The 25087-nt window shown below is 34.6% G+C and overlaps 1 protein-coding gene across 3 annotated transcripts in view; it reads right to left on the bottom strand.

Annotated features, from left to right (window-relative positions):
* The window catches only part of LOC150103899 (uncharacterized), a 426738-nt gene that overhangs the window by 367356 nt on the left and 34295 nt on the right, over positions 1 to 25087 (bottom strand). For 2 of the 3 annotated variants that reach the window (XM_090397172.1, XM_090397171.1), the window contains exon 2: positions 825 to 910. In XM_090397172.1, the coding sequence (XP_090253298.1) occupies positions 825 to 876 (52 nt within the window). In that variant the 5' untranslated portion in view covers positions 877 to 910. Of the gene's footprint in view, positions 1 to 824; positions 911 to 14296; positions 14397 to 25087 lie in introns of those variants that run through there. The other variant, XM_090397173.1, reaches the window with a different exon arrangement.

The following is a 25087-nucleotide window of genomic DNA, read 5'->3' as shown; positions in this document are numbered from 1 at the left end:
AATACAGTTTCAGTATGAAATAGTTCAAAGATGAATTTTTTAATGTAAATATTTCTATTATTTTCACTAATGCTACACTGATAGTCCTCGGCACACTTGCATTAAATTACAGAAGCCTATGAAGTGGAAGTACTTTAGTAAATATTTGAGAATTGTATAACAAACATTGTGGATTTATGATAAATCAACCTGTTTTTGACATATGTACATACTTAAATAAGATTCTGCCCAATTCCGACACTATACATGGTCTGAGTAACCCACAAATGAAACAAAGTTCAACAGGGATTTTAAATGCAAAATTTCATTATATCCAGCTAGTGTAGAGTTATCAATAAATTACTTTGTTGAAATTTTGTTAATAAAAGAGATCAAACTTAAATAAAAACTGAAACGAATGGACCAATCATGCATACTAAATCCCAAATTTTATTAATTCCATATAGCCAAGGAAGAGTTATTGCAATATATAATTTGAACATGTTATGCCCTTTGGTGCCTCTGCAAACAGTCCATGAAAGCAAAAACTGGAATAGCTTGATAATTTTTTGTAAAGACAACAAATATCAATAAATTCCAAACAAGTCAGGATACCAGAATAACTTGTATTGTATGGACAGACAAACAAACAAAATGAATATTATAATTGGTGCTAAAACACAACCTTAAAAGAATATTCACTGGCTATTAATTCCCTATTGAAGGAACCAAAAAGATATCAGACAGTTCAGGTTGCTATCCTACTCAGATATGTGCTGCTTAAAGAAAACTAAAAATATGTCTTCTAATATGAAAAATATAAATGTTGCAAACTAAATATTTACCTCTGGAATTACCGGTTCTTCCAGACCAAAAAGATCGATTTTCAGTTTGCATGATTTGATAACATAAGAAGTCAAGCTACTTCTCCCTGAAATATAATTCAATTCCATGAGAATGTTTATCATTTCTTAAAGGAACAATGACATGATTATTCAAATACATTGCATGCTATAATAAGGAATCTTTGATAAAACTGAAAACATTATTACTTCTAACTCAAAATGGAAAAAAGAAGCAGCAATGTGCAAGGCGTATTACCATTGCAATATTATTCTAGTGGGTAAGTGCAAAGATCATTAGTAATATCATAATGCATTGCCATCTTTATTACTTAGGGAGAAAAAAAAAAGGAAAGAAAGAGCTAAGCTATTTTTGGCAATGGAGCAGTCCCTTTGTAACGACTATGCTAAAAAGTTAACATTAAATTAGGTTTAATTAAAGGATATTAATTTAGATACCTGTGTGAAAATTTTGAAGGTAAAGATGGTAAAAAGTTGATACAAAACTTGTTCAGAGCTGAGATGGTATATAATTAAAAGTGATGAGCACAAGATACAGACAACTGAGTACAGAAAATACATGACAGATAAAAACAAACTAATAACACACAAAAAAAAAAAAATCAAAAACAAATATTCAATTACAGAATTGACTTCATCACTAACAACAAAGTACAAAATTTACTAAAACGTTTTATTAAGTTTCGCTTATCTGAGCATTAGCGAGATGGTAATATTCCCACCATACCTGACTATTTTCTAGCACAAAGAAAAAACAAATTTTGTACACACATATTTTGCTTAATTGCTCATAGCAATTAAGCAAAATAAATTACTCTCAAACCAACCAAACTCCTCCTAACATGTTTCACAAAAACCATGAAGCTTGCTTATCATTACTTTTTTTGTTATTAACATCTCATGACGTTTTAAAACATGTACTTTGTCAGTCTGGTTGGGTGGGTGGGAGATTAACTGCATGGTCCATTGTGAGACCACTGCCCTGCTTTACTGGAGAAATTAAGTGGCTTGAAATAGTTCCACATTTGATCATTAGAACATTGTAAAAAATAAATTAAAAAATACCAAAAAATATATAAAATTGATAAAAATACAAGAAAAAACATCTTTAGCCCACCCATGGTACAAAATGTACTATAGGTTTGCAAATAACCTTTCATAAGTGGAAGCAACATTTAAAAAAAAAAAAAAAAAAAAATATATATATATATATATATAACAGGTTTTTATTTCTTTTTCTTTATTCTTAGTTCTTTAAAATCCAAAATTTGTGCAATTCATATTTTCAGTGTTTATTTTATTTACATATAAAATAGGTTTTATATTTTTCGTTTATCTGAATATATTTTCTGCACTCAGTTGTCATTATCTTGTGCTCATCACTTTTAATTGTATATCATCTCAGCTTTGATCAAGTCTTGTGTCAAGTTTTTACCATTTTTATCTTCAAAATTTTACTCTTCTTCTCTTGAAGGATGAAGCATTTGCCTGTTCCAGCTTCGCTAGTCCTTCCATCTTGCTGCTGGTCTTCTCTCTCTCTTTCCCTTTTGTCTATATCTATCCATTTCTTTTGATAGCCGATATCTTTCCATCCTAAACAGATGTTCTTTTAGTTGTCATTATCTTGTGCTCATCACTTTTAATTGTATACATCTCAGATCTGATTAAGTTTTTACATGTAAATTAACAGCCTTTAATTAAAACCTCATTAATTTAATTTTAACTTCTTTTAACCTAGTAATCATAAATGGACTGCTCCATTATGAAAAGTAGCTTAACTTTTTCTTTCCTACTTTAAACAATTTTAGGAGTATCAAGACTTTTCAGAAATTTTACAGTAAAAAAAAAAAAAAAAAAAGCTCTTTCACAAAGTACTGATAACCATAAAAAGAGGTGAAGAAATTTGTCATTAGAAAACAAAAAGCAACCACCAGAGAGTATCATCATGCCAGAGACTATTGTGGATAGTATAAAATTTTAATAAATTTAGTTTAATCCTTTATCCACGTATAAGCAAACAAAGTTTGTGCCTGAAGTATCTTCAGGACTGAGGCAACTTGTAGTAAAGGTGAACCAAGCTCTTATCACTCCTTGTCTCAGTATCTCCCATAATACAAAGCACATCTCCTTGCGGAGATGTATAACACTAAGCATTAAGGGAAAAGCCACTACCCAGACTGGTTTCGACCTTTACTGAGGTCTCATCAGTGGGAGCCAGACCCAGAAGTGGTGATACTAAGGCAGAAGTAATGGAGAGGTCATATTTACCTTAGTATCACCACTTCTAGGTCTTGCTCCCACTGAAGAGTCCTCAATAAAGGTCGAAACCAGTCTGGGTAGTGGCCCTTCCTTTAATGCACAGCATTATACATGTCCGCAAGATGTGCTTTGCATTATGGGAAATACTGAGACAAGAGTGATGAGAGCTTGATCCACCTTTACTATGAGTTGCCTCAGTCCTGAAGATACTTCAGGAGCAAACTTTGTTTGCTTACACTTGGATAAAGGATTAAACTAAATTTATTAAAGTCTAACCAAGTGGAAAATAAACTTCCAACGATAGTATAAAATATATGCACAACTTACATTGATGTATCAGAATCATAAAACATAAAATCACGATGTAAAAATATAATTTAACCCTTTGATGTTAAACCTAATATGCACCTTGATATGCATGCTAATTATACTACACACACACACACATTTATTATTCTAATATTAGAACCTGGTATGCATGCTTGGCATGTTGATATATTGCATATTTTGTTCTTTAAACTATGGTCCATATATTTCTGAAGTAAATTAAACTGGAATGCAGAATATTTCAAAGTACATATTACTAATGTAATACAAACAGTCCTGAATTTCATTCTTGAAGACAAACTGCCACATGTCGAACAAACAGAACTTTGTTGACATGAAGAGTAACTTTACATTCATTTTAGTCTAATAAATATATGTAACTATTTTGTAAGGCAGAGAGTGAGACCAGCATAATAACCCCTGTTACACATTATACAAAAAAGGATACAGAAGTCAATTATTTCTATGCAGATGGGCTATTCCAAAACAGTGTACTGTAAGTGCATATTACAGTTTTCTAATTTCACTCAACTGATGTCATCACTGTAGTAAATGTATAATGATCTCAAAATCTAAGATTTTGAAACTGATATACATTCAGAGACATGTCTTTGTATAGAATAATGATCAGACTTCTAGGTTGTAGATGACTTTCATTACCTAGCAAAACATCAATTTGATATTTGTGAATGGTGCAGTGTTTGGTCCAGACAGTATCGATTCCATCCTCTCTCTCTTTCTCTCTATATATCTCCCACACTCCATCTTACATGCAGCTGGACAATACCCTTCAAAGACATTCCAAAATACACTGTAGAGACCAAGAATCCCCCCCACACACACACACGCTGGAAGATACAGCCATAAAATGGTGAACCCAATATGGCAATAAAACAGGAAGAAGGCCAAGTACAACAGCATGTTACTGTCATGACAGTGCCATGTTATTACAAAAGGGTACTGTTATAGCCATCCTTTCATCCTTTATCTGTGAAGCAACTTCACGGATAAAGGATGAAACCAAAACTATCAGTATGAAAACTATATCTCTAATATCTCTACTTGTATATAGAAATATGACTTCTGCATTACTTCAACCTTGGTATCACTTCTCGGTCTGGCTCCCACTGATGAGACCTCGATACAGGTTGAAACCAGTCTGGGTAGTGCACTTCCCATAATGCATAGCATTATATATATCAGTAAAGATATGTGCATTGTGTTTAGGATACTAAGGATATACCTCCTGTGCATGAGATCAATATAAAAAAAAAACTATTATTATATTAAAAGGTAACATGATTTTGTTCCTGGCAATGTTATAAAAACAGGATATAGCTTTGATGTAAGTTTTTTTTTTTTTTTTTCACTAGAAGTCAAGCCAATAGAATAATGGATGATCAAATTAGTATCACTTTGGCATACTGTTTAAATTGTAATGTAGCTTGTCTCCAAATTATGACCTTAATATGATGGTTAAAACATTGGGAAATTAAAGTAATTATTCTTAACATCCTAGCAGTCTCAATCAGTTATCAAAATGAATAACTGTAATTAGTCAACTGTAAAAAAAATATAACATCATCAAATTTCTGATATGTACCCTCAAAGGGTGTACAGGATATGATAGTACTACATGAAAAACTTACATCATTACTAACTTCCTATATACAATTTTCCTCCAAATCAATCTGTTACCTGTCAAGACTCCAACATTATCAGATCTTATATTTCTAACTTCTAAGGCATTTTTTACTGTATCAATCCACCTATATCTTGGTCTTCCTCTGGGTCTTTTTCTTGCCAACCTGGCAGAGAACATTTGTTTTGCTAATCTTATTCTGTTTATCTTGGTCACCTTATCTTGACCACCTTAGCTCTGCTAAGGTGGTCACTTAAACAGAATGGGGGAGGTAAGATGCTAACAATGTCAAGTTCTTTCCTAATATCCCAGTTTTGAATATGATATTGTTACTGATCCCACCTGTTCACCCCTATAAATCTTTCTCAGAACTCTCATATCTGAGCTCTCTAGTCTTTGGTAAGTGTTTTATTTCTAACCTAACTCCCAGATCCATAAGATAAAATCGGTTTGAACACTCTCTTGTATACAGCTAATTTAGTGTTTTGACTAATTTCTCTTATTCGATATAAATTTATTCAGTTGAATTCCTATCATACCAGCTTTGTTGAATCTGTTGTGTGTTTCCATATTTAATTTACCATCTTCACTAAAAATCGTGCCTAAATAGTTGAAATGTCTTACTTGTTCTATAGGTTATTCAATCACAATTCAGTTGATATTTTCAATGCTTCTCCCTATTTTCATTGTCTTTGGCTTTGTTATTGCTGACCTTCATACAATATCTATTACAACAGTTATTCACTTTAGTCAGGGAATCTTGTAGCAGATTTATTTAGAAGAATTGCATTATCCACATAAAGCAAAGAGCTGAGATTAACATCTCCAATTTTGATATCAGGTTTAATACCACTTTCCTTCATAATGTGATCCATATAGATAATGAATAACACAGGGGATAATGTACATCCTTGTCTGACACCAGATTTAACATTAAACTATCTTCATGTACTTCCTTCAATTCTAACTGCTGACGTACAACTCAAATAAAGATTAAATATTGCTTGATATCATGCCCCACTGACACCATATAACTGTTGCATTTTGAATAGCTTCTGTCTTGGTACCTTGTCATATGCCTTTTCAGATCTACAAAATTTAAACACAGAGCTTTTTTATATTCCCTTGATTTCTCGACTATTTACTTAAAGTGAAAATCTGATCCTGATAGCCTCTATTTTGCCTGAATCCCGCTTGTTTTTCACCAAGGTATTTTCCCACAATCTTTCTCAACTGTTTCTCAAGTATACTTGCATAGATCTTGCCAGGAACACTCAATAGGGAAATACCTCTGTAATTTTCACATTCAGTTTATTTCCCTTTTTATATATGGGTACTATGAGAGCTTTACTCCAAACATCTGGAATTCATCCCTCTGTCCAAGCCTGAACTATACAGTGCAGCCACTGTAAGACTTTTATACCTATATACTTGAGTTCTGATTGAATATTATCTACTCCAGCTGCCTTTCCTCATTTCAGGCTTTTGATGGCTTTTCCTCCTTCAAGTATGGATATGAATTCCTAATTGCATGCCTGCTCAGTGTTTTTACTCCTGTGCTCTCAGTGATTGTGTCATGTAGCAATTTTTCGAAGTAATTACTCCATACATCAAGGATATCTTTTTCTCCAGTTTTAATGTCATTTTTATCATCTGTAATTCCTTTTACAGTACTCTTTCCTCCCTTCCTGAGCTTCTTCAACAACCTCTAGAATATCTTGCCACTTTCTTGATATTTATTTTCTATGTTTTTACCAAAAGTTTCCCATGACTTTTGTTTAGCCAGTTTTAGACAGTCTTTAGCTTTCTTACATTTGTCTCTGTATTCTCTAAGAGCACAAGCTGACTTATTTGCCAGGAACTTTTGATATGCTTTCTTCTTTTCCTTCACTGCCTTTTAACTTCCTGTGTCCACCATGGAGTTCTGATTTTTCTATCCTTGCAGAAAACCTCACCACATGCCCTTTGAGATCTTTTCTCAAACTTTTTCATTTTTTCTTGAATAATTTTTGTGTATTTTAATCTACAGTTCACATATAGGGCTGCACAACTTTTATTCACTTTAAAACTTTCTTACATGTTCTTCTTTTCGATATGAAATTCAATTTTATCCTGCACAAGACTAAATGGTGATCACTTCCAATTTTAAATACTCTGTAAACACTAGTGTCCTGTACCAGGGAGAAAACATCACTATCAACAATAACATAGTCAATGAGACTTTTTTTATTTCTTGCCTCTTCTCTCCATGTGAATTTCTGCACATTTTTATGTTGGAACATGGCGTCAGTAATCAGTCCATGTCCTGAGCAGAAATCCAACAGGTATTTGCCATTATTATTAGCTCTGCTCTTTTCTCCAGATTTTCCCAAAATATTTTTGTCAATCATTTCCTGCTGTGCTATTTAGATAACCAACAAGGATCAACTTTTCATTTTTCATTGTGTCAGTTGGTTTCTCTAAAGCCCTCAAAAAATTCCTCCACTTCTACCTTAGTAGAACCTTATGTGGGACCATATGCACAAATAAGTCTCATTGTCCAGTTCCCCATTCTGATATTTGCCCACATCACTCTACTTGATATGGCCTGCCATTCAAGTAGAGTGATGTGGGCAGTTGTAGTCTCCATAATTTTGGAAAATAATGGAGACTACAACTATGTTAGGAATAATTACTTTAATTTATCAACATTTCAAACTTCATATTAAGGTCATCATCTGGAGTATATGCATACACACACACACAAGCTATATTCAAGAAGATTAGCCTCATATTTAATGTTGAATACTATGGCTATGCCTTCTTTTCCTTGATCGTCATTGCCTGAATATAAAATTTTGTATTTATTGATCAGAAATAGCTCACCAGTTTTTATCTTTTTTGTTTCAATCACCCCCTATTGATTGAAACAAAATTGAAGACAGCAATTTCTCAGCTAGCACCATTTCTTTGCCATTCAGGCTTCTTATGTTGATAATACCGTTCTTGAACTCTGGTGATGTTGAATTCAGGTGTGTTTTAGGATTTATTCCAGTAGCTGACTTTTCGCTGTTTACCCTGGTTCTCTGGCAAAAACAACAGGGGCCTTGTTTAACTAGGCAATGCCCAAATCAGCAAGAAATTCTATCATGTTGTACCATCGTTTTATATTGTGATTTAAGCCAATAAGAATACAATTTGGTCAGCTAAATCCTATATTGCCAGCCCATTCTCATTCGTTCAGTATCCAGGTAGATACCTAGTAGGGTGCACCACGAGAGGACGAGGATTGGACATTAGGTTAGAAGCCCTGGTCAGTCCTCCGCATTCCTTTAAAGCCTATTACTATTATTACGGGCGACTCCAGGGAGTCCTTAGACTCATCGAGGGAGGCCCTAAACATCATGTCCACACAACTATTCGACATTCTCACAGTATCTATCATACCTTGCCTTGAACTCATTCACTGCCATAGCACCCACAACAGACTCTTGCAGCTTATTCCACTCATTTACCATTCTAAACCCAGCTCTAACACCCTTGCTAACCACTCTTGCCCAGCTTCCATAGATGTCCCCTAGTTCTCCCACCACCAGTCCTGATCTCAACAATATCCTCTGAATTAATCTTATAGAAACTCTTCAGCAATTTGAATGTCTCAATCATATCTCCCCTTTTCTGCCTATCAACCAATTTCTGCCACCCACAAATCTTCAGCCTGTTCTCATAAGGTTTATTCCATAGACCTGCTATCATCTTGGTCACTCGCCTCTGGTTCCTCTCCACCTCCTCCCCCCATCAAGAAGAAACCTAGGTGACCAAATCTGGGCACAATAGTCGAAGCATATGTGGAGGTCTCCTCTCAGTTATACAGCTTTGACCCTTAAGCACCCCAAAAAATATTATAAAGTGAAAAATATGCTTCTCATCCTATGAAAATATACAAAAAAATTCCCTTAGTCAAATTATCATTCAAAGTTAATGGAAGTATGCAGCAATGAAACAAATGTAACAGTTACCAGTAATAAGAAAAATTAAGCAACTACATGAGATGGTAATCTTAGTGATTTATACATGGTAAATCACCTATAACTGAATTTTTACTTTTGCTAGTGGGACTAATTTAGTCTTTAAAATATGTTTTTTTTTATGTTCTCTATCAAAATTGACCTGACAAACAATATGGCTTGTCACAAGTAGAAAGAAAAGGCATAAATCAGTGCAGTGAAGATCATTTTTATACAAAATTATTCTACCTGGCAATAACAGACCACTAGGTTTATATGAAAATGAATGTGAAGTGTTTTTAAGCAAATATCTCGACGCACTTGTAAATATTTTGTAGCCCAGTGAAAAGGGGGAAAAATTGCTTAACCTATTTTTGCAACTTATCATCTGAACATTCAGTTTTGCTGTTAATTCAAATCCTGTAATCCTCCAGAATACACAGTTTTTTAAAGTATAAAACTTTGCACTTCACATGATTAAAGTGGTATCTTCAAGTCATTTGCCAAGTCTATTGAAATCCTCTTGCAGAGACACTACATCAACATAATTAGTACCTCCCTACTTTATTTCATTCGCAACCAACTAAACATCCTCCCTCAAACTATTTCAACATTAACAAATAAGTTATTTGTTGATAAGATGAGTATTCCATTAATTTTGGAAAATTATGGAGACTACAACTATGTTAGGAATAATTACTTTAATTTATCAACATTTCAAACTTCATATTAAGGTCATCATCTGGAGTATATGCATACACACACACACAAGCTATATTACATTTCAGACAGTATGTCAAAGTAACAATGATTTGATCAACCACTATTCTACTGGCCTGACCTCTAATAGAAAAAAAAAAACTACAAAGCTATATCCTACTTATAACACCAGAGAATAATAAATTCACATTAATACTTTTAATACAGCAAAATTGGTGACCTACAGTAATTTAAATGTGTTTGTTATATTAACGGCTAAAATCCTAAATTACTACAGTCATCATCAAATTCTTGACATGTACCCTCAAGGGATGTACAGGATATTATTATTGTTATTATTACGACACCCACCAGGGAGTCCAAAGACTCATCGAAGGAGGGCACCTACTCTAGAACTCTGTCTCCACCACTCAATTCACCAATTACAACGAACCGCATCATCTACACCAACACCATCTACTCAGCACTGCCATGCCACCACTAGTATTTTCACAGACAATCACAAACGTCCATGCTCACAGCAGGATTCGAACCTGCAGCCTTTTGGTGGGAGAGCGGATACACTAACCAGGTCGGCAGTACTATATAATAGTACTAAATGAAAAATTTACATCATTACTAACTCACTATCTACAATTTTCCTCGGAATTAATCTGTTACCTGTTAAGGTTCCAACATTGTTAGATCTTATACTTCTATAAGACAGATTTCTATAAGATGAGAATTATAATTAGGACTGTAGTAATTAGAAATAACTCTTTGACCAAAAAGTTATGTGAGCAGAATATGTACAATCCATATTCTTTGGATTTTTAGACCACCACTACTGTTAAGATTAAGGATAAGAATTTCTCGGGCCTCTTTAAATTTGCACTCATACTATTTTGATGTGATGTAAAGAACAGGTGCCTTTCCAGTCAGTCAATTCTATGCAGGGTATTCAGGGCATGATCAGAAAGGCCAGATTTACCATAGTTATTAAATTAAACATGTCATTTATGTTCCTTTTTTTTGGATAGGAATTGTGCATTCTATTTCACCTATATAGGGCAAATTATAGGTGTAGTGAATACAGTATATTCCAGGGTGGTGGGCCAGTGAAGGAAGTGGATCCTTGGATGAGTTGAATAAGTTCTTTAATTTTGCAGGTGGTTTAATTTTGTAGGTGGCATTAAGGTTATATTTCTATAGTATTCTGTTTATCTGATATCTTTTTAATGTATGGAATGGCTACAGTTGTATGGTAATCTAGTTTATTTTTATATTTAAGTGGAATCTTGTGAAGAATTTTGCTGATAACATTTTTGCTGAAGCCATTTTTCAGGTATGTATTGCTAATAACTTATAATTCATATTTAAGTGCTTACTCACTGGAGAAAATCTTTAAAGCATGATCTTTAAAGATCAATTCGGTTGGATGATTTTTTGGAGACCAATGAGGAGAACTCACCAAAAATGCTTTGGGAAGGAATCAAAGTGATAATACATGATACATCCAAGAAGTATCTTGGCCCGATGTGTTTTTGTGTTGAGTGGAAAGAGTTCACTGGCCAGTATATATAGGCTTATAGTAAACAGTGAAGGAAGGAGGGAAGACGTGTGACAAGTGTATCTAGAAAAGGAAGTGTGTTCTGACTTTCAATTTCAAAAGTTGATTGTGTGTGTTTATGTTGTTTAAGGTGGCTGAGAAAAGTATCTAATGTCTGGTCCTATGGACCAGACATTAGATACTTTTCTCATATAACAAAACATCAGATAACAAAAATATCGACATATATATATGCCAGACTTGTGTTTTAAAGTAAACGAATCTAGAGCACATTGCTCAAAAACTCCCATATAAAAGTTAGGCAAATGAGGGGAAAGGGCATAGCTGTGCCTTCTTTTTACAGGTAAGAAGTATTTTGCAACGTAAATAGCTAGAACATAATACACAAACAAAGAGCACCGTGATATTGGGTGGGCAATTGTAAAAGAAGAATCAGATGTACCAATTAGTGACATTAGTGACTCCGAAAAAGAGGAGATATCAAAACTGACTGATAAATTGCTTTTCCAAATTTGATGCCCTTAATATTGTTTACAAAGTGTTGTGTGTTTTTAATATAAAAGAGGGAACGACCTACCAACTCCTTGAGTGTTGATGCTAGTTTCTTGGCTAGATGATATTCAGGGCTGTCAATACTTTCAACTATCGACCAAAGAGGTAAATTCTGCTTGCAAATCTTGGACAAACCATAAACTCTCAAGGAATAAACATAGTGTTGAAGTAATATTTTTTTAGCTGTGTAGCAAGGATGTGATTGATTTAAGATATTCTTCTGTTTTCTTTTTAATCTAATGAGGTGGGTCATATTTCACAAGTTGATAGGCGCTGTTGTCTGAGATCGATTCATTTTTTCTAGATAAATGTAGCACTGCTTTTATCGGCTCTAGTAATTATTATGTCCTGGCTCTCCAGCAAATGAAGATGAGCATCTCTGATGTGCATACTTGACCTGGAGCAGATTGTGGTACAGACCATCAGCTAGTAAGAGCCAAAGTAAGACTAAGACTCCAAAAATGTCTAAGTCAAGCACATCCCACTAGACTGGATGTTAGAATAATTCTTAGTGGACTCACAGAAGAAACATCAACTCGGTTGGATGATTTTTTTGGAGATCAATGAGGAGAATTCACCAGAAATGTTTTGGGAAGGAGTCAAGGTGATAATACAAGATACAGCCAAGAAGTATCTTGGCCCAATAAGAAGACCAAGAGATCCATTGATATCAGATTCAATATTGTAACTAATCAAAAGAAGGTGGTTGGAAAAACAAAGAGACACAGGGAATATAAGAGATTTAAGAGAAACACTGAAGAATATAAGAGATTACATAGAGAAGTCAGAAGAGCCATCAAGTAGGACAAGGAAAAGTTTTATACTAATAAATGTGATGAGCTAGAGTTCCAGATGAGGAGGCACAATTATAAAAGCATGTTTTATTTAGTTCGTGACCTAAAGCACAGGTTTAAGCCCAAATGTCGACATCAACAACAACAGAGTGGATAAAGAAAATTTGGAGCCCTCTCACCAGGAAAATTCCGATTTGGAACCTCCTCCACTTAGCCATGAAGTTGAAAGAGCAGTTAAGCAGCTTAACAGCAGTAAGGCTCCAGGTGCAGGTGGAATCCCAGCAGAGTTAATTAAGACCACAGGAGATGGAGGGATAAAAGTGTTTTAGAGATTGATTACAAGGAATATGGGAAATAGGATCATGGCCTAGAGACTAGAAGTCAGTTTTCATATCACTACATAAGGGAAATATGAAGGCTTGCAAAGTCGCCTTTGGAAAATACAATTGTTTTTCCAAAAGCGACTTATGGATGAGAGACTTAGAACCTAAAGAAGTCAGATAAGAAAAGGATTGCTGCTTTTGAGATGTAGTTATAGAAGACTGTTGACGATATCATATACTGAAAGGCATACAATGAATGGGTGTTAGAAAATATCAGTACAACTTTAAGGCTCCTTAAGGATATTGACAGAAGAAAGTTAAAATATTTTGGACACGATGGAAGGAGGACTTCTAAGAACAGTAATAGAAGGTAAAGTTCCTGGAAAAAGAGGAAGGGGCAGACTGTCAATGAGATGGATGGATGGATGGATGGATGGATGGATGGATGGTGTGTGAGTGTGTGGAGTGAATGATCTTCATAGAGTTGAATCCTCCAGAAAGGCATACAACAGGAGTACACGGGGGAGGCCTGGTGGTTCACATCACCGAGCATTGGAGTGACCATACGCATCTGTAGATGCCCAGTAAACAGATGGATGGATTGCTTTTTAAAGATTTCATAGCTGCCAATTCAGTTTTGGTCAGGTTGCTAGTTATTGCTTTAGAATTGTCAGGCCAGTAGAATAACTGGTTCATCAAATCTTTGTCATACTGTCTGAAACGTAATATAGCTTATCTTTGTATGTGTGTGTGCACGCGTACTCCAGATGATGATGACCTTAATATGTAGGTCGAAACATCGGGAAATTAAAGTAAATATTCCTATCATGGTTGTAGTCTTCATAATTTACCGAAATGAATGCTAATCACCATGTAACATTAAAAGAAAGGATTCTGTATTCCATTAGTCAGCCTCCTGTTAAAAGAAACCATTCTTTCACAAAAATTCACAAATACTTATCACAAAACCAATCTCCTATCAAAGCGATTAATCTATTCAGCCTCATTTTAAGATTTGAATAGCAAATTGTTATATGATAATCTGTCAAACACCTTCATAATCCAAAAATATCACAATATAAATATCTCTCTTTCGTCAAATGCAATTAGCACTATCATAAAATAGGAAAAAACTTCTAAAACAAGATTTCACATTTTAAAAAAATCCATGGTGGTCTCTACATGATTCAATAAATAAAGAAAGCATAATTGTCTGTTGCAAACAGTCAAGATTTTTGGTTAGTACATGAACATTATTATTTTTTTTTTAGTCCTTTTGAGCAAGAAACAAAACCATCATACCTTTATTTTGTTCTCTCATGATCCAGTTACAAAACTTAATCAAGCTACATATCCTTAAAACACAAACACACATGTTCAATCTAATCCTATCGACTTATTTACATAATATTCGCATCTACATTTGAACTATTTCTAATTCACTGAAATAATTTTTCAGGTATTCCTTCTGTCACTAGAAAAAGAAAATCACATAAGAAATACTTATAAAATATCACTAAAAAAAGTATTCTAATTCAATTGTTTTCTTCAATTGTCAATTCTTGTATCACCACTGTAATACCAATGTAATGTAATCCATGACTTATTTTTCACAGTATTAACACCACCACACAATTTTATCAAAGAGATGTTTTTAACTGCTTATATTATGCTGATTTTCAACTCAGCATCATCAGAGCACAACAAGCACTTGTACACGTGACAGTAAGTGAGTGAAATAATATAATTGCAATGGACAAAAGATCTAAAGTCCTATTTTTGGCGCCCTCTAACAGGAAAAAAAAAAAAAAGCTATGCAGGAGTTTCTCTTAGAATAACAGTCTCCCAAATTTTTGGCAAATTAATGCAACCATATTTGTTAAGATTGGGAGAATTCTTCAAAGCCATTGCTGACTCAAAAAATCTTTCAGATTTATAACAACTCCTATATAGCACATTCATTTTCCTCCATCTAATCCTGTGTGAAGGAGTGTCCAAAGCATGGTCTGCCAGTCCCGACTTGCTGTAGTAATAGTAACGAATGTATTTTTCATGTTCTTCCAGGCGGATGTTAACTGATCTTCCTGTTTGCCCATAACAGGCCAAGTCACAGTCACAAGGAACTTCATACACTCCTGGATGTGCTAAAGGGTGAAGTTTACCCTTAGGAGAGCGGATCAAAGGTGCCAGCTTGACATGAGATTTGAAAGTGGTGCGAAGGCCATGTTCCTTGTGACTGTGACTTGGCCTATTATGGGCAAACAGGAAGATCAGTTAACATCCGATGGAAGAACATGAAAAATACATTCGCTACTATTACTATGACAAGTCGGGACTGACAGACCACAGATTAGATGGAGGAAAACGAATGTGCTATTTAGGAGTCATTACATATCTGAAAGATTACTTTTTGAGTCAGCAATGGCTTTGAAGAATTCTCCCAATCTTAACAAATATGGTTGCATTAATTAGCCAAAAATTTGGGAGACTGTTATCCTAAAAGAAACTCCTGAATAACTGTTTATTTTTTTTTTCATTAGAGGATGCCAAAAATAGGACTTTAGATCTTTTGTCCATTGCAATTATATTGTTTCACTCACTGTCGCATGTACAATTGCTTGTTGTGCTCTGATGATGCCAAGTTGAAAATCAGCAAAATATAAGCAGTTAATAAAACATCTCTCTGATAAAATTGTGTGCTGTTGTTAATACTGTGAAAAATAAGTCATGAATAATCGTCAACTCCTAAGCTTATCTGTTAGATTAAGGTAATGTAATACATACAGAAGTATATACTAGTGTATTAGATATTATTTGCAAACTGATTACTCAAGAATAAAGGTTGCATAAAAAGCATGATTAATTCAAAATAAACAACTTACCTTGAAAGAAAGAGTATGCCTTATCCAAATAGAAGATTACTTCTGCTTTTCTTAGATATAGTATTCGAACTTTATTCTTGATGAATGTTCATCAAGCTATCAGAAATTTATTTCTTAAGTACTAACCAAAACTCTTGACTGTTTGCAACAGACAGTTATGCTTTTCTTTTCACAGCAATCCAAAAAACTGTTTAAGAACTCCTTATTGCTTTTATAGTGACCAATCAAGTAGGATTTAACTCACCTTAAGACATATGCTTAGAAAACATTATTAGGTAAAATAATACTGTCTTTATATGTATTTATAACACCAAAATGTCTTATGGTTTCTTCTTCACAATTTTGGGATATCTTCACATGTAAAGGTCTCTGTGGCCACAGCATATTTAATGTATATCAACCCCACATGTGAGTGATCAAAAAACCTATAACACAATAATACCATATGTGAAAAGAAAAAGAAACTATATTTCCTGAACGACTAGAGCTCACAGTCCTTAGGGAAACAGTGTGAGGATAAATGCTCAATCTACAGAAGTAAATGACACTCTAGTCCAAAAATGCACTGATACCCTGTATGTAGAAAGCAATGAAATAAAAAATAATTTTATCATCACATCAACCTCCATGGAGTTTGCAGACTCAATATGGGAGGCTCACTCAACAACACATATATCATATTTTACTTTAAAATCCTTAGCACCCCCAGCACCTACAATGCATTCTGATAATGTGTTCACTTCACCAAGAAATTCTCCGTGTAAAAAATCCACTTCTGGGTTGATCTCTTGTTCTTCTACTCTCACCTACTCTTTTTATGAAGTATTTAGGCTTAGGTCCTGGTTTACATTCATGTTGCACTTTAATGGAATAACTTACAGCAGAAAAAATGCTCTTAATAATATCAGGTCTCAAGCTTTCTATTTGGTTAAGATATATTGATGATGTGTTCTCTATTTGGCAACATGGCACACCAGGCTCTTTCCTTCTCCACCTCAACAGTCAATACCCAGAATCCAGTTTATTGAAAATGAAAAAACAACAGCTTGCCTTTTTAGACACATCTGCCAAATGGCACCCTTTCTCAGTTTACAGAAAAACCCACCCACACAGGCAGGTAGATACATACATAAACTTTCTCACAATCTCCCCCCTTCTCAACAATATGGAGTCATCAAAACTCATGTCAACAGAGCCTCCAACTTCTGTTCCACCAAGTTCTGCTGTAAGCGGAACTTGGTGGAACAGAAAAATTTTTTTTTTTAAATCTACAAATTATCTGTCCCTTCAGCCTTATCACATCCCTCTCAACATAAAGACTATAGTAATGCCATTACTCTTCCCTATCATCAGCCATTGCCAATCCAGTGCTGGATGAAGGCCTTTCCAAGATTACTCCAAAACTGTCTGTCCATGGCTCTCTTTTCCCATGTCACTCCTGCAAATCTGATGACATCATCAATCACTGTAATTTAGGTTTGAGGCGTCGTGGTCATTTTTCCCCTCATGGAATCCAATCCAGTACTTCTTTCATCCATCGTTGATCTTGTCTTCAAGCAATAAGCACAGTCCATTGCACTTCAAAATTTTCACTTTTCCTATGATGTCAGAGACTTTTGCGATTCAGTCTTGATACTAAGCATGCTTCTTTCTATACTAAATTGTGCTGTTCTTAATTTTTGAATTTCCTTTGCATTTAGTATCCATGTTTCATAGCCATATGTAAAATTGAGCAATTCAGAAAAAATAGCCAGAACTTTGAAGAAATATAGTTCTTCAAACTCTGCACTGCTTTCAAACTTCATTTAAAGCTGGCTTTACCTTCTAAGAATTTGCTTTCTCCCCCCTCTCTATTTGAGGTGTTTACAAGGTTCCTTATTCTTGCCAATTATCATATTATGGTCAGACTAAAAGTTCTGCTAATATCTACCTAGAAAAACACAAAAAATACATCTGCCACACAACTATGGTCAATCAGCCATGCCTTGGATACCTTACTCAGAATCAGATGGAAGAAACCACCATGCTCCATCACAGCAAATACAAACTTGAAAAACTGTTTTTAGAATCTGCAGCAGACAAAAAAAAACCAGCCTAATCTTAATAAATATGGTTGAATTAAATAATCCCTGTACTGCTTTCAAACCTCATTTGAATAAATCAAATCTGAAAGGCTGATCATCATCAATGTTATTACCAACTCATTCTAAACAGAAACCAGTGAAATCGCATTTAGCATTACATGATCATTTGTGTACATACTTACACACATGCTCATTTATTAGAGGGGTGACCAAACACGTGCTTGATTGTATTCCCCCTAATATCTCTAGTTTCCCTGATTCTGCACTTCCAAAACTCTCACTAAATAACACTTTCACCAAACATAAAAACACGTCAACACAATAACACCAAACTTCAAAACCATTTAAATGTAATCCATCAGGTATATATATATATATGTCCTTTTGTCCATCAAATTCACTCCATACATCAATAAACTGCACGCCATTCCTCCTGCACAATTTTCTCATTAACAATCATGGCCCTTCTTTTCAATTCTGTCCTGTCATACCAAGGCAGTAGAATCACAAATTTTATTTTCTTACTCTTCATTTGCACTTATTTTGACAATGCTTTCATATCTTCTGTCATTGCATATTTCTCTCCTTTGTCACTTCATCATCCATATTACTTTCAGCCACTTCTTTCATGCTCTCATTTTGCACGCTATCATGTACTACTTCCACATTAACCAGAACACTTCTGCTATTTTTTCTTACATCGTTCATATTCATCACTTCATTTTCCCACTTTCCACACAACTCACATTTCTTGCACTGCCACACAAAACATTTACAACAAACTCTCTCTCCCCATTCTTGCTTTTGCACCACAAACCATTCACTCTCGGCAATAAATACATAGAACATACACTACGTCATACAAAATCCCTCATGCTAAACTCGGTAAACAAGGATGCCTTGGCTGCTGTTTTCCTTGTACAGCAGCCAAGGCCATATATAAAACTGCTTTCTAAAATGATATCCCATATTCAATTTCACACACACACAACATTACAGTCTAAAATAAGTAAGATATAACCAAAAATAATTACTAAAATTACTAATATTCACTAAAATAAGACTTCAAATAAAAGCTTAGAAAGGTAAGAAATCTCACAGATGTGATTGGATCTGTATATACTGAAAATGGAATGGGGATTTAGAGTTAACTGATTTTCTGCAAGGTGTTAATAATATGCTAATCATATTAGTCAGCTGATTCAACTACAGCACAATTTATCCCAGATCAAATGACACCATTAAAAGACATGATGGTGAAAAGTACCTCAAGAAACACTGACAGACCGACCATATAAAAAATTTTACCCATTTCTCCTTATCATATATCAGTGAATTCTATCAATCAGAAGTTCAAGATGTCTGTGACTATAGCGATTTGAATGAGTATTTCCAGGAAATATTACTATATACAAATCAGCACTCCGAATATTACACTGCTCAGGTTCTATCTGTGGGGCACAAAACTTTACATAACTAGAGAAAGACCACTGAAACGTTGTGGTATGGCACAACAAAACACAATGCATACACTCTTCAAATCAGATGGATGTGTTTGGACATGGCAGCTGCCAAGAAAACATTATTTGGTAGACTGTACTGTTCAATCTGTTAAGTGCAGAAGTGCTGTTATGGAAGGATTCTTCTCCTATTCTAAACTAGGATCCCCACACAAAATAGAGCAGGAAATTTGGAAGTGCAAACAAGAGAAATGGGCAGAACTTTGCAGTAACCTGGATCCAAGAAAAGACAGCCAACACTGGAACATTATTAGAATCCTAGACAATATCAAAAAAGAGAACCGACAGAAAACAAACTTCATCATAAATGCTGGGAAACAAGCTATTACAGATCAAGAAATTGCAAACACACTGGCAAAAACCTATTCAAACAACTCCAAACTTCAGTATAACAGACAGGACAAGCCCCTCAATAAACTCACAAGTAAAATGCTAAAACAAGCAAGAACATACCAAACTAATGACATCTTCTCCAAAGAATTTACACTAAGTGAACTAAATTCATCAATCGAGAAAACTGCACCTAATAAATCCCCTGGTAATGATCTTATCTTTGGTCATATGGTCAAACACCTTGGCAAAAATGCCAAAGAACAACTTCTGGACATTCTCAATACCTCTTGGCGAACAGGCAAACTTCCAAAAGAATGGAAAAAATCAGTTATTGTACCCATCCTAAAACCTGACAAAAATGCTGCAGAATGTCAAAGTTACAGACCTATCGCATTAACTAGCATACTTTGTAAAATTACTGAAAGAATCATACACTCCAGGCTTATGCACTGGCTGACAAAAAATAAGAAAATCAACTACTACCAAACTGCCTATAGAACTCGTCATTCGACAACAGATCAATTATTCCATTTCTGCCAAACAATAATAGACTCATTTCAGGAAAAACCAACAAAAAAGACAACTGCCATATTCCTTGATATGACTGCTGCTTTCGATCGTGTTTGGATCAAAAAATTAATACAAACAATACATGATATTGGAATTAGAGGAAACGCTTTAATCTGGATTGCTGATTTCATCAGAGGAAGAAAGATCAAAGTCAGAATCAATGCAGCAATATCAAAAGAGCAGAGAACCTGGGCTGGTGTTCCCCAGGGCTCAGTACTCAGTCCCTTACTATTCCTTCTATATGTCAATAATATTCATCCCTACCTTACAGAAGACACAAAAGTAACTTGCTATGCAGATGATATAGCCATCTGGCACACTAGTGCTAAAATCACAGAATCAGAGGAAATTCTAAACAAATCCATGAGAGGATTAGAAAAATGGTCAGACGAACTTAAACTCAAAATCAACCCAGACAAAACAAAACTAAGTACATTTAGTACAGACAGGAAAAATAGACATTCCTACAATCCCAAAGTCATGATCAATAACAAGCTAATTGAAAAAGTCACAAATCCAAAATACCTTGGTATTACACTTGATCAGGAATTACGTTTTGCACAACACATCTCTAACACTTCCAACAGAGCTCTAAAAAAATTAAATATACTGAAAAGGCTTTGTGGAACAAACTGGGGCGCAAAGCCAAAAATCCTCAAAACTACTTACGCTACACTAATAAGGCCAATAATGGAATATGCAGCACCTATCTGGTCACCTTTGGCCTCATCGGTAAAGAAAAAACTAAACAAAATACGAGCAAAAGCATCCAAGATTATCATTGGTGCAGTCTCATCCACTAACAACATCAGAGCCCAACAGGAATGTGGGCTTGACCTGCTGGAGGACAGACGAAAATTTGCCACCATAAAATTCATAAATAATATCAGAAGCTACCAAAGTGATCATATCTCCCTAAAAACTTATGAACATTGGAACTAAAATTGCAGACTTCACAGATCATCAACTTTACAATATGATGACACTATTAGGAAAGAAATAGGTCTTGATCAGCTAAATGTTCACATAAACAAAGAACATCTATTTTCCAGTCCTTTCTCCATAAATCTAAACCTTACCAAACTCTGTACAAAAAAAGAACCAAAAGAAATGCTTAAAGAAAAAGGCCTAAATACCATCAACCTTCTTTCATCCTCCAAACAGGTTATTTGTCATACCGATGGATCATCAGACACCAATATGATTAATGGAGGCGCTGGTGTTCTCCTTCTACTCCCGAAAGGTGAAAAACTTTCAATAAAAGTTGGATCTGGGAGAATCGCTTCCAATTTTACCAGCGAACTCTACGCAATAAATAAATCACTAGAAGCCAACTTAAATCTATCATCATCTCAACAATCTAAAGGAATTATAATTTACAGTGACTCAAGATCAGCTATGGAGGCAATCAAAAATGGCAATACCAAGCTCACACAAGACATCCATAAACTCTTAAATCAACTAAAGTGTTTAGGTAAAAGTTGCATTTTACAATGGATTCCTGCTCATGTAGGCATTGATCACAACGAAGCAGCTGATAAATTAGCAAAAGAGGCCAGAGAACTCAACCAAGAAACTCATATGATAACTCTTGCTGATGCCAATGCACTAGCAAAAGCTAAACTAATTCCATTGAAATCAGCGATACAACATCAAATTCCCGAGATCAATGCTGACAGAAGGACCTCCACCACGATAGCAAGACTACGAACAGGGCATTATAGAGGAAGAAGATCAATACAGATGATACGAGAACATATAGAAACTGCAACAACTGCCCCAATACTGAATTGACACCCACTCACATCTTTACCTGTCCAGCAATTACAGCAGCCTTGCAAGAAATAGATCCTAATCCTGAACAACAGCTCTATACAAACAAAATCACAGACATAGCCAAAGCAGTACAAGGAGCACACGGAAACATCTAAGACTCTTCAAAGGACAAGACAACAACAATCCCTTGATGTAGCAATACAAAAAAAAAAAAAAATTACCAGCACATATCATACTGAGTTTAAATAATTCTGTGTTTGTCTATTATGTTGTGGCAGTTTATGAAACCACCCCAATTGGGTATCAACATTTTATACTGCAAGAACTATGGCAATATGGTTTGAAGAAATGTAAATAAGGTTAGAAAAACAAACACAGAGTTCTGATCTCAACTCTACATTATACCTTTCAGAAGAATTAGAAAACACAAAGAGGTTGATGGTGAGAGACCTACATCCCAACAACACTTATAAGGACTGCAATTTTTGGTGGAAAAATAGACCTAATACCTGCATTCGCTTATCGACATTTAGTGGAAAGTCTACTCATAAACTGAATCTAATAACAATCTGAAAGCAAGCTAGCAGTGTACTGAGGTTTGTGAAAAAAAAAAATTTCTGAAACAGTAATGTCTGTATATATAATTTTTGCAATCATGATATAAACAAGCATCACCACAATGATAATAAAATATTCTTACCAGGAAAAGTAACTTAGCATATCATAAAGAGAAGCAAATGGAAATGAAAGTAAATAAACTGACTAAGTTCAATGCAGTAAATATGAAAATTCTTACCTTGGTCGCTGCCTGGCATTAATAAAAATCTTGTTTTATCTTCATTTCCTTATAAAATATCACATAACACGAATCGAATTTCAATTTATTCAATATAAAGGAATAAATGAATGTTTAAAAACTGACAAATCGGAGTATATCCTAAAGATGTGCTTTAACTTAGGATTTAGCTTTGAGTTTATATGCTCCCACCCATGAAAGATTATAAGCCTGTAAATTAGTACATTATATACTAATACATTACATTAGTACAGTGGGCAGGCTGAAGATTTATTAATTTTATGTATTTTTCTGTAATTGTATTTTTTTACATAATTCAGAAATCCTGCTCTAAAGATGAAATGTGGAACTTTTTCAAGTTACATGCTCAGCCACTGCAGGTCTCCAAAACAAGCAAGGCAGCGGTCTCATACTGTGTGATAAAATTCATCTCAACTAAAGACGGTCGCAAACATACAGTATATGCTTATGGCAGGATTCGAACCTGCAGCCTATTGTTTGGAGAGCAGATAGACTAACCATGTAGCCAACAAGAATGGCTACTACTGGTTCTTTTCACAGAAAAATACTCTCCTGCTACTGTAATTTTTCTAGCATATCATTCGTAGTACGATTACATTAAAGTATGTAAATGCTTTCATCACAACTGTTCCCTCATATGTATCCTTAATGGGTATACAGGTTACTATGACAGTAATAATGTAAACTTAGACTAATTGCCTGTCAACAATTTTCTTCTAAATTAATGATTTGTCAGATCTCCAATATCATCAGTTTTTATTTGTCAGACACTACATCAATCCACATGGACTTCCAAAGGGTATATTTTCTGTTCTTGCAAACAATGAAGATAAAAATGAAGATATCCTTTCTGATATCTTCATTTTTAAAATCATTCTGTTCTGCTCGAAAGAAATTTCCTGTTTTATTTCTAATTCAGCTCTCATATCTGTAAAGTAAAATCGATTTGAACATTGTCATCTTGCATAATTTGCTAGTTTTGAGTTTTGGCTAATTTCTTTTAGCCTTTTTAAATGAAGTATTATCTATTTCCATATTTAATTTCCTGCCTTCACTAAAACTTATGCTTGAATGGCTGAAGCATTTTATTTTCAAGAGTTCAACCACTGAAAACTACATTCATGTTTCTGCCTATTTTCGGGGTGTTTGTTCTGATTTCCATACCCAATTTGTCAGTCCTAAATACTCACTTAGGAGTGAAACATCATTTGCATAAAGTAAAGAATTGAGTTTAAATATCTCCACTTTTAATATCAGATTTTGTCATTTCTTCATAGTGTGATAAAATACAAATGGTATTGCAGCAGAATAAAAGTGTGTGCAACCTTGCCTTAAATCTCATTTTTCATATCTTCTGTACACCTTTCAATTATAAATGCTGCTCTGTTAAACCATGTTAGCCTATTGTATGTTAGTATTACTGCAAGTGGGCTAAAGGAAAGATATTTCCAAATCCCTGCTCCAAAGACCAAACAAACATGGAAATTTTTCAAGCCACTTCTGATTCAGTAAGTGATGAAACCCACCTTCCACCTTAAGACATTCACCAAAATGTCTACATACCCACAGCGGAATTCACCCCAACAATCTGCTGGTTAGCAAGCAGATACACTAACCTCAGCCAACCAGCCATCCAATGCTAAGACTTTCAGTATTTCTTTTCCAGGATTGCCTCTAATTTTTCCAGTCTGCATTAAGCTTGCATTCTTATCCTTACAAACAACTTCGTAGTATGCTGCAGCAGCTGAATCAATCATTTCTTCAAATTCTGACACTCACTAATTTTTGATACTTGTTTTCAAACTCATTCACTTCTTGACGAATAACAGTTGCATATTGAATTATATAATTCACAAGTGAAGACTGCTTATCTTTTCTTTTAGAAAACTTTCAAAAACACATTTCAAGATGATTTTTAACCTCAAAAACCAGATGGGGGACTACTTTCTATTTAAACACCATATACAAATCTTGTATCTTGAACAAATATGACAATATCAATTTTAATGTAATAAGATTTGTGTTCTCTCCATCAAATGTATGCAATCTTTTTGATAGAATATGGAGTTAATAAGCTCATCAAAATCCGGCCAGTACTTATTAGCCCTGTA

This window comes from Typopeltis vanoorti, chromosome 8, assembly GCF_054136105.1.
Source record: "Typopeltis vanoorti isolate ZY-2024b chromosome 8, IOZ_Tvanoo_1.0, whole genome shotgun sequence".
NCBI lineage: Eukaryota > Metazoa > Arthropoda > Arachnida > Uropygi > Thelyphonidae > Typopeltis > Typopeltis vanoorti.
The sequence above is the reverse complement of the archived record's forward strand: the minus strand, read 5'-3'. Positions and strand labels throughout refer to the sequence as shown.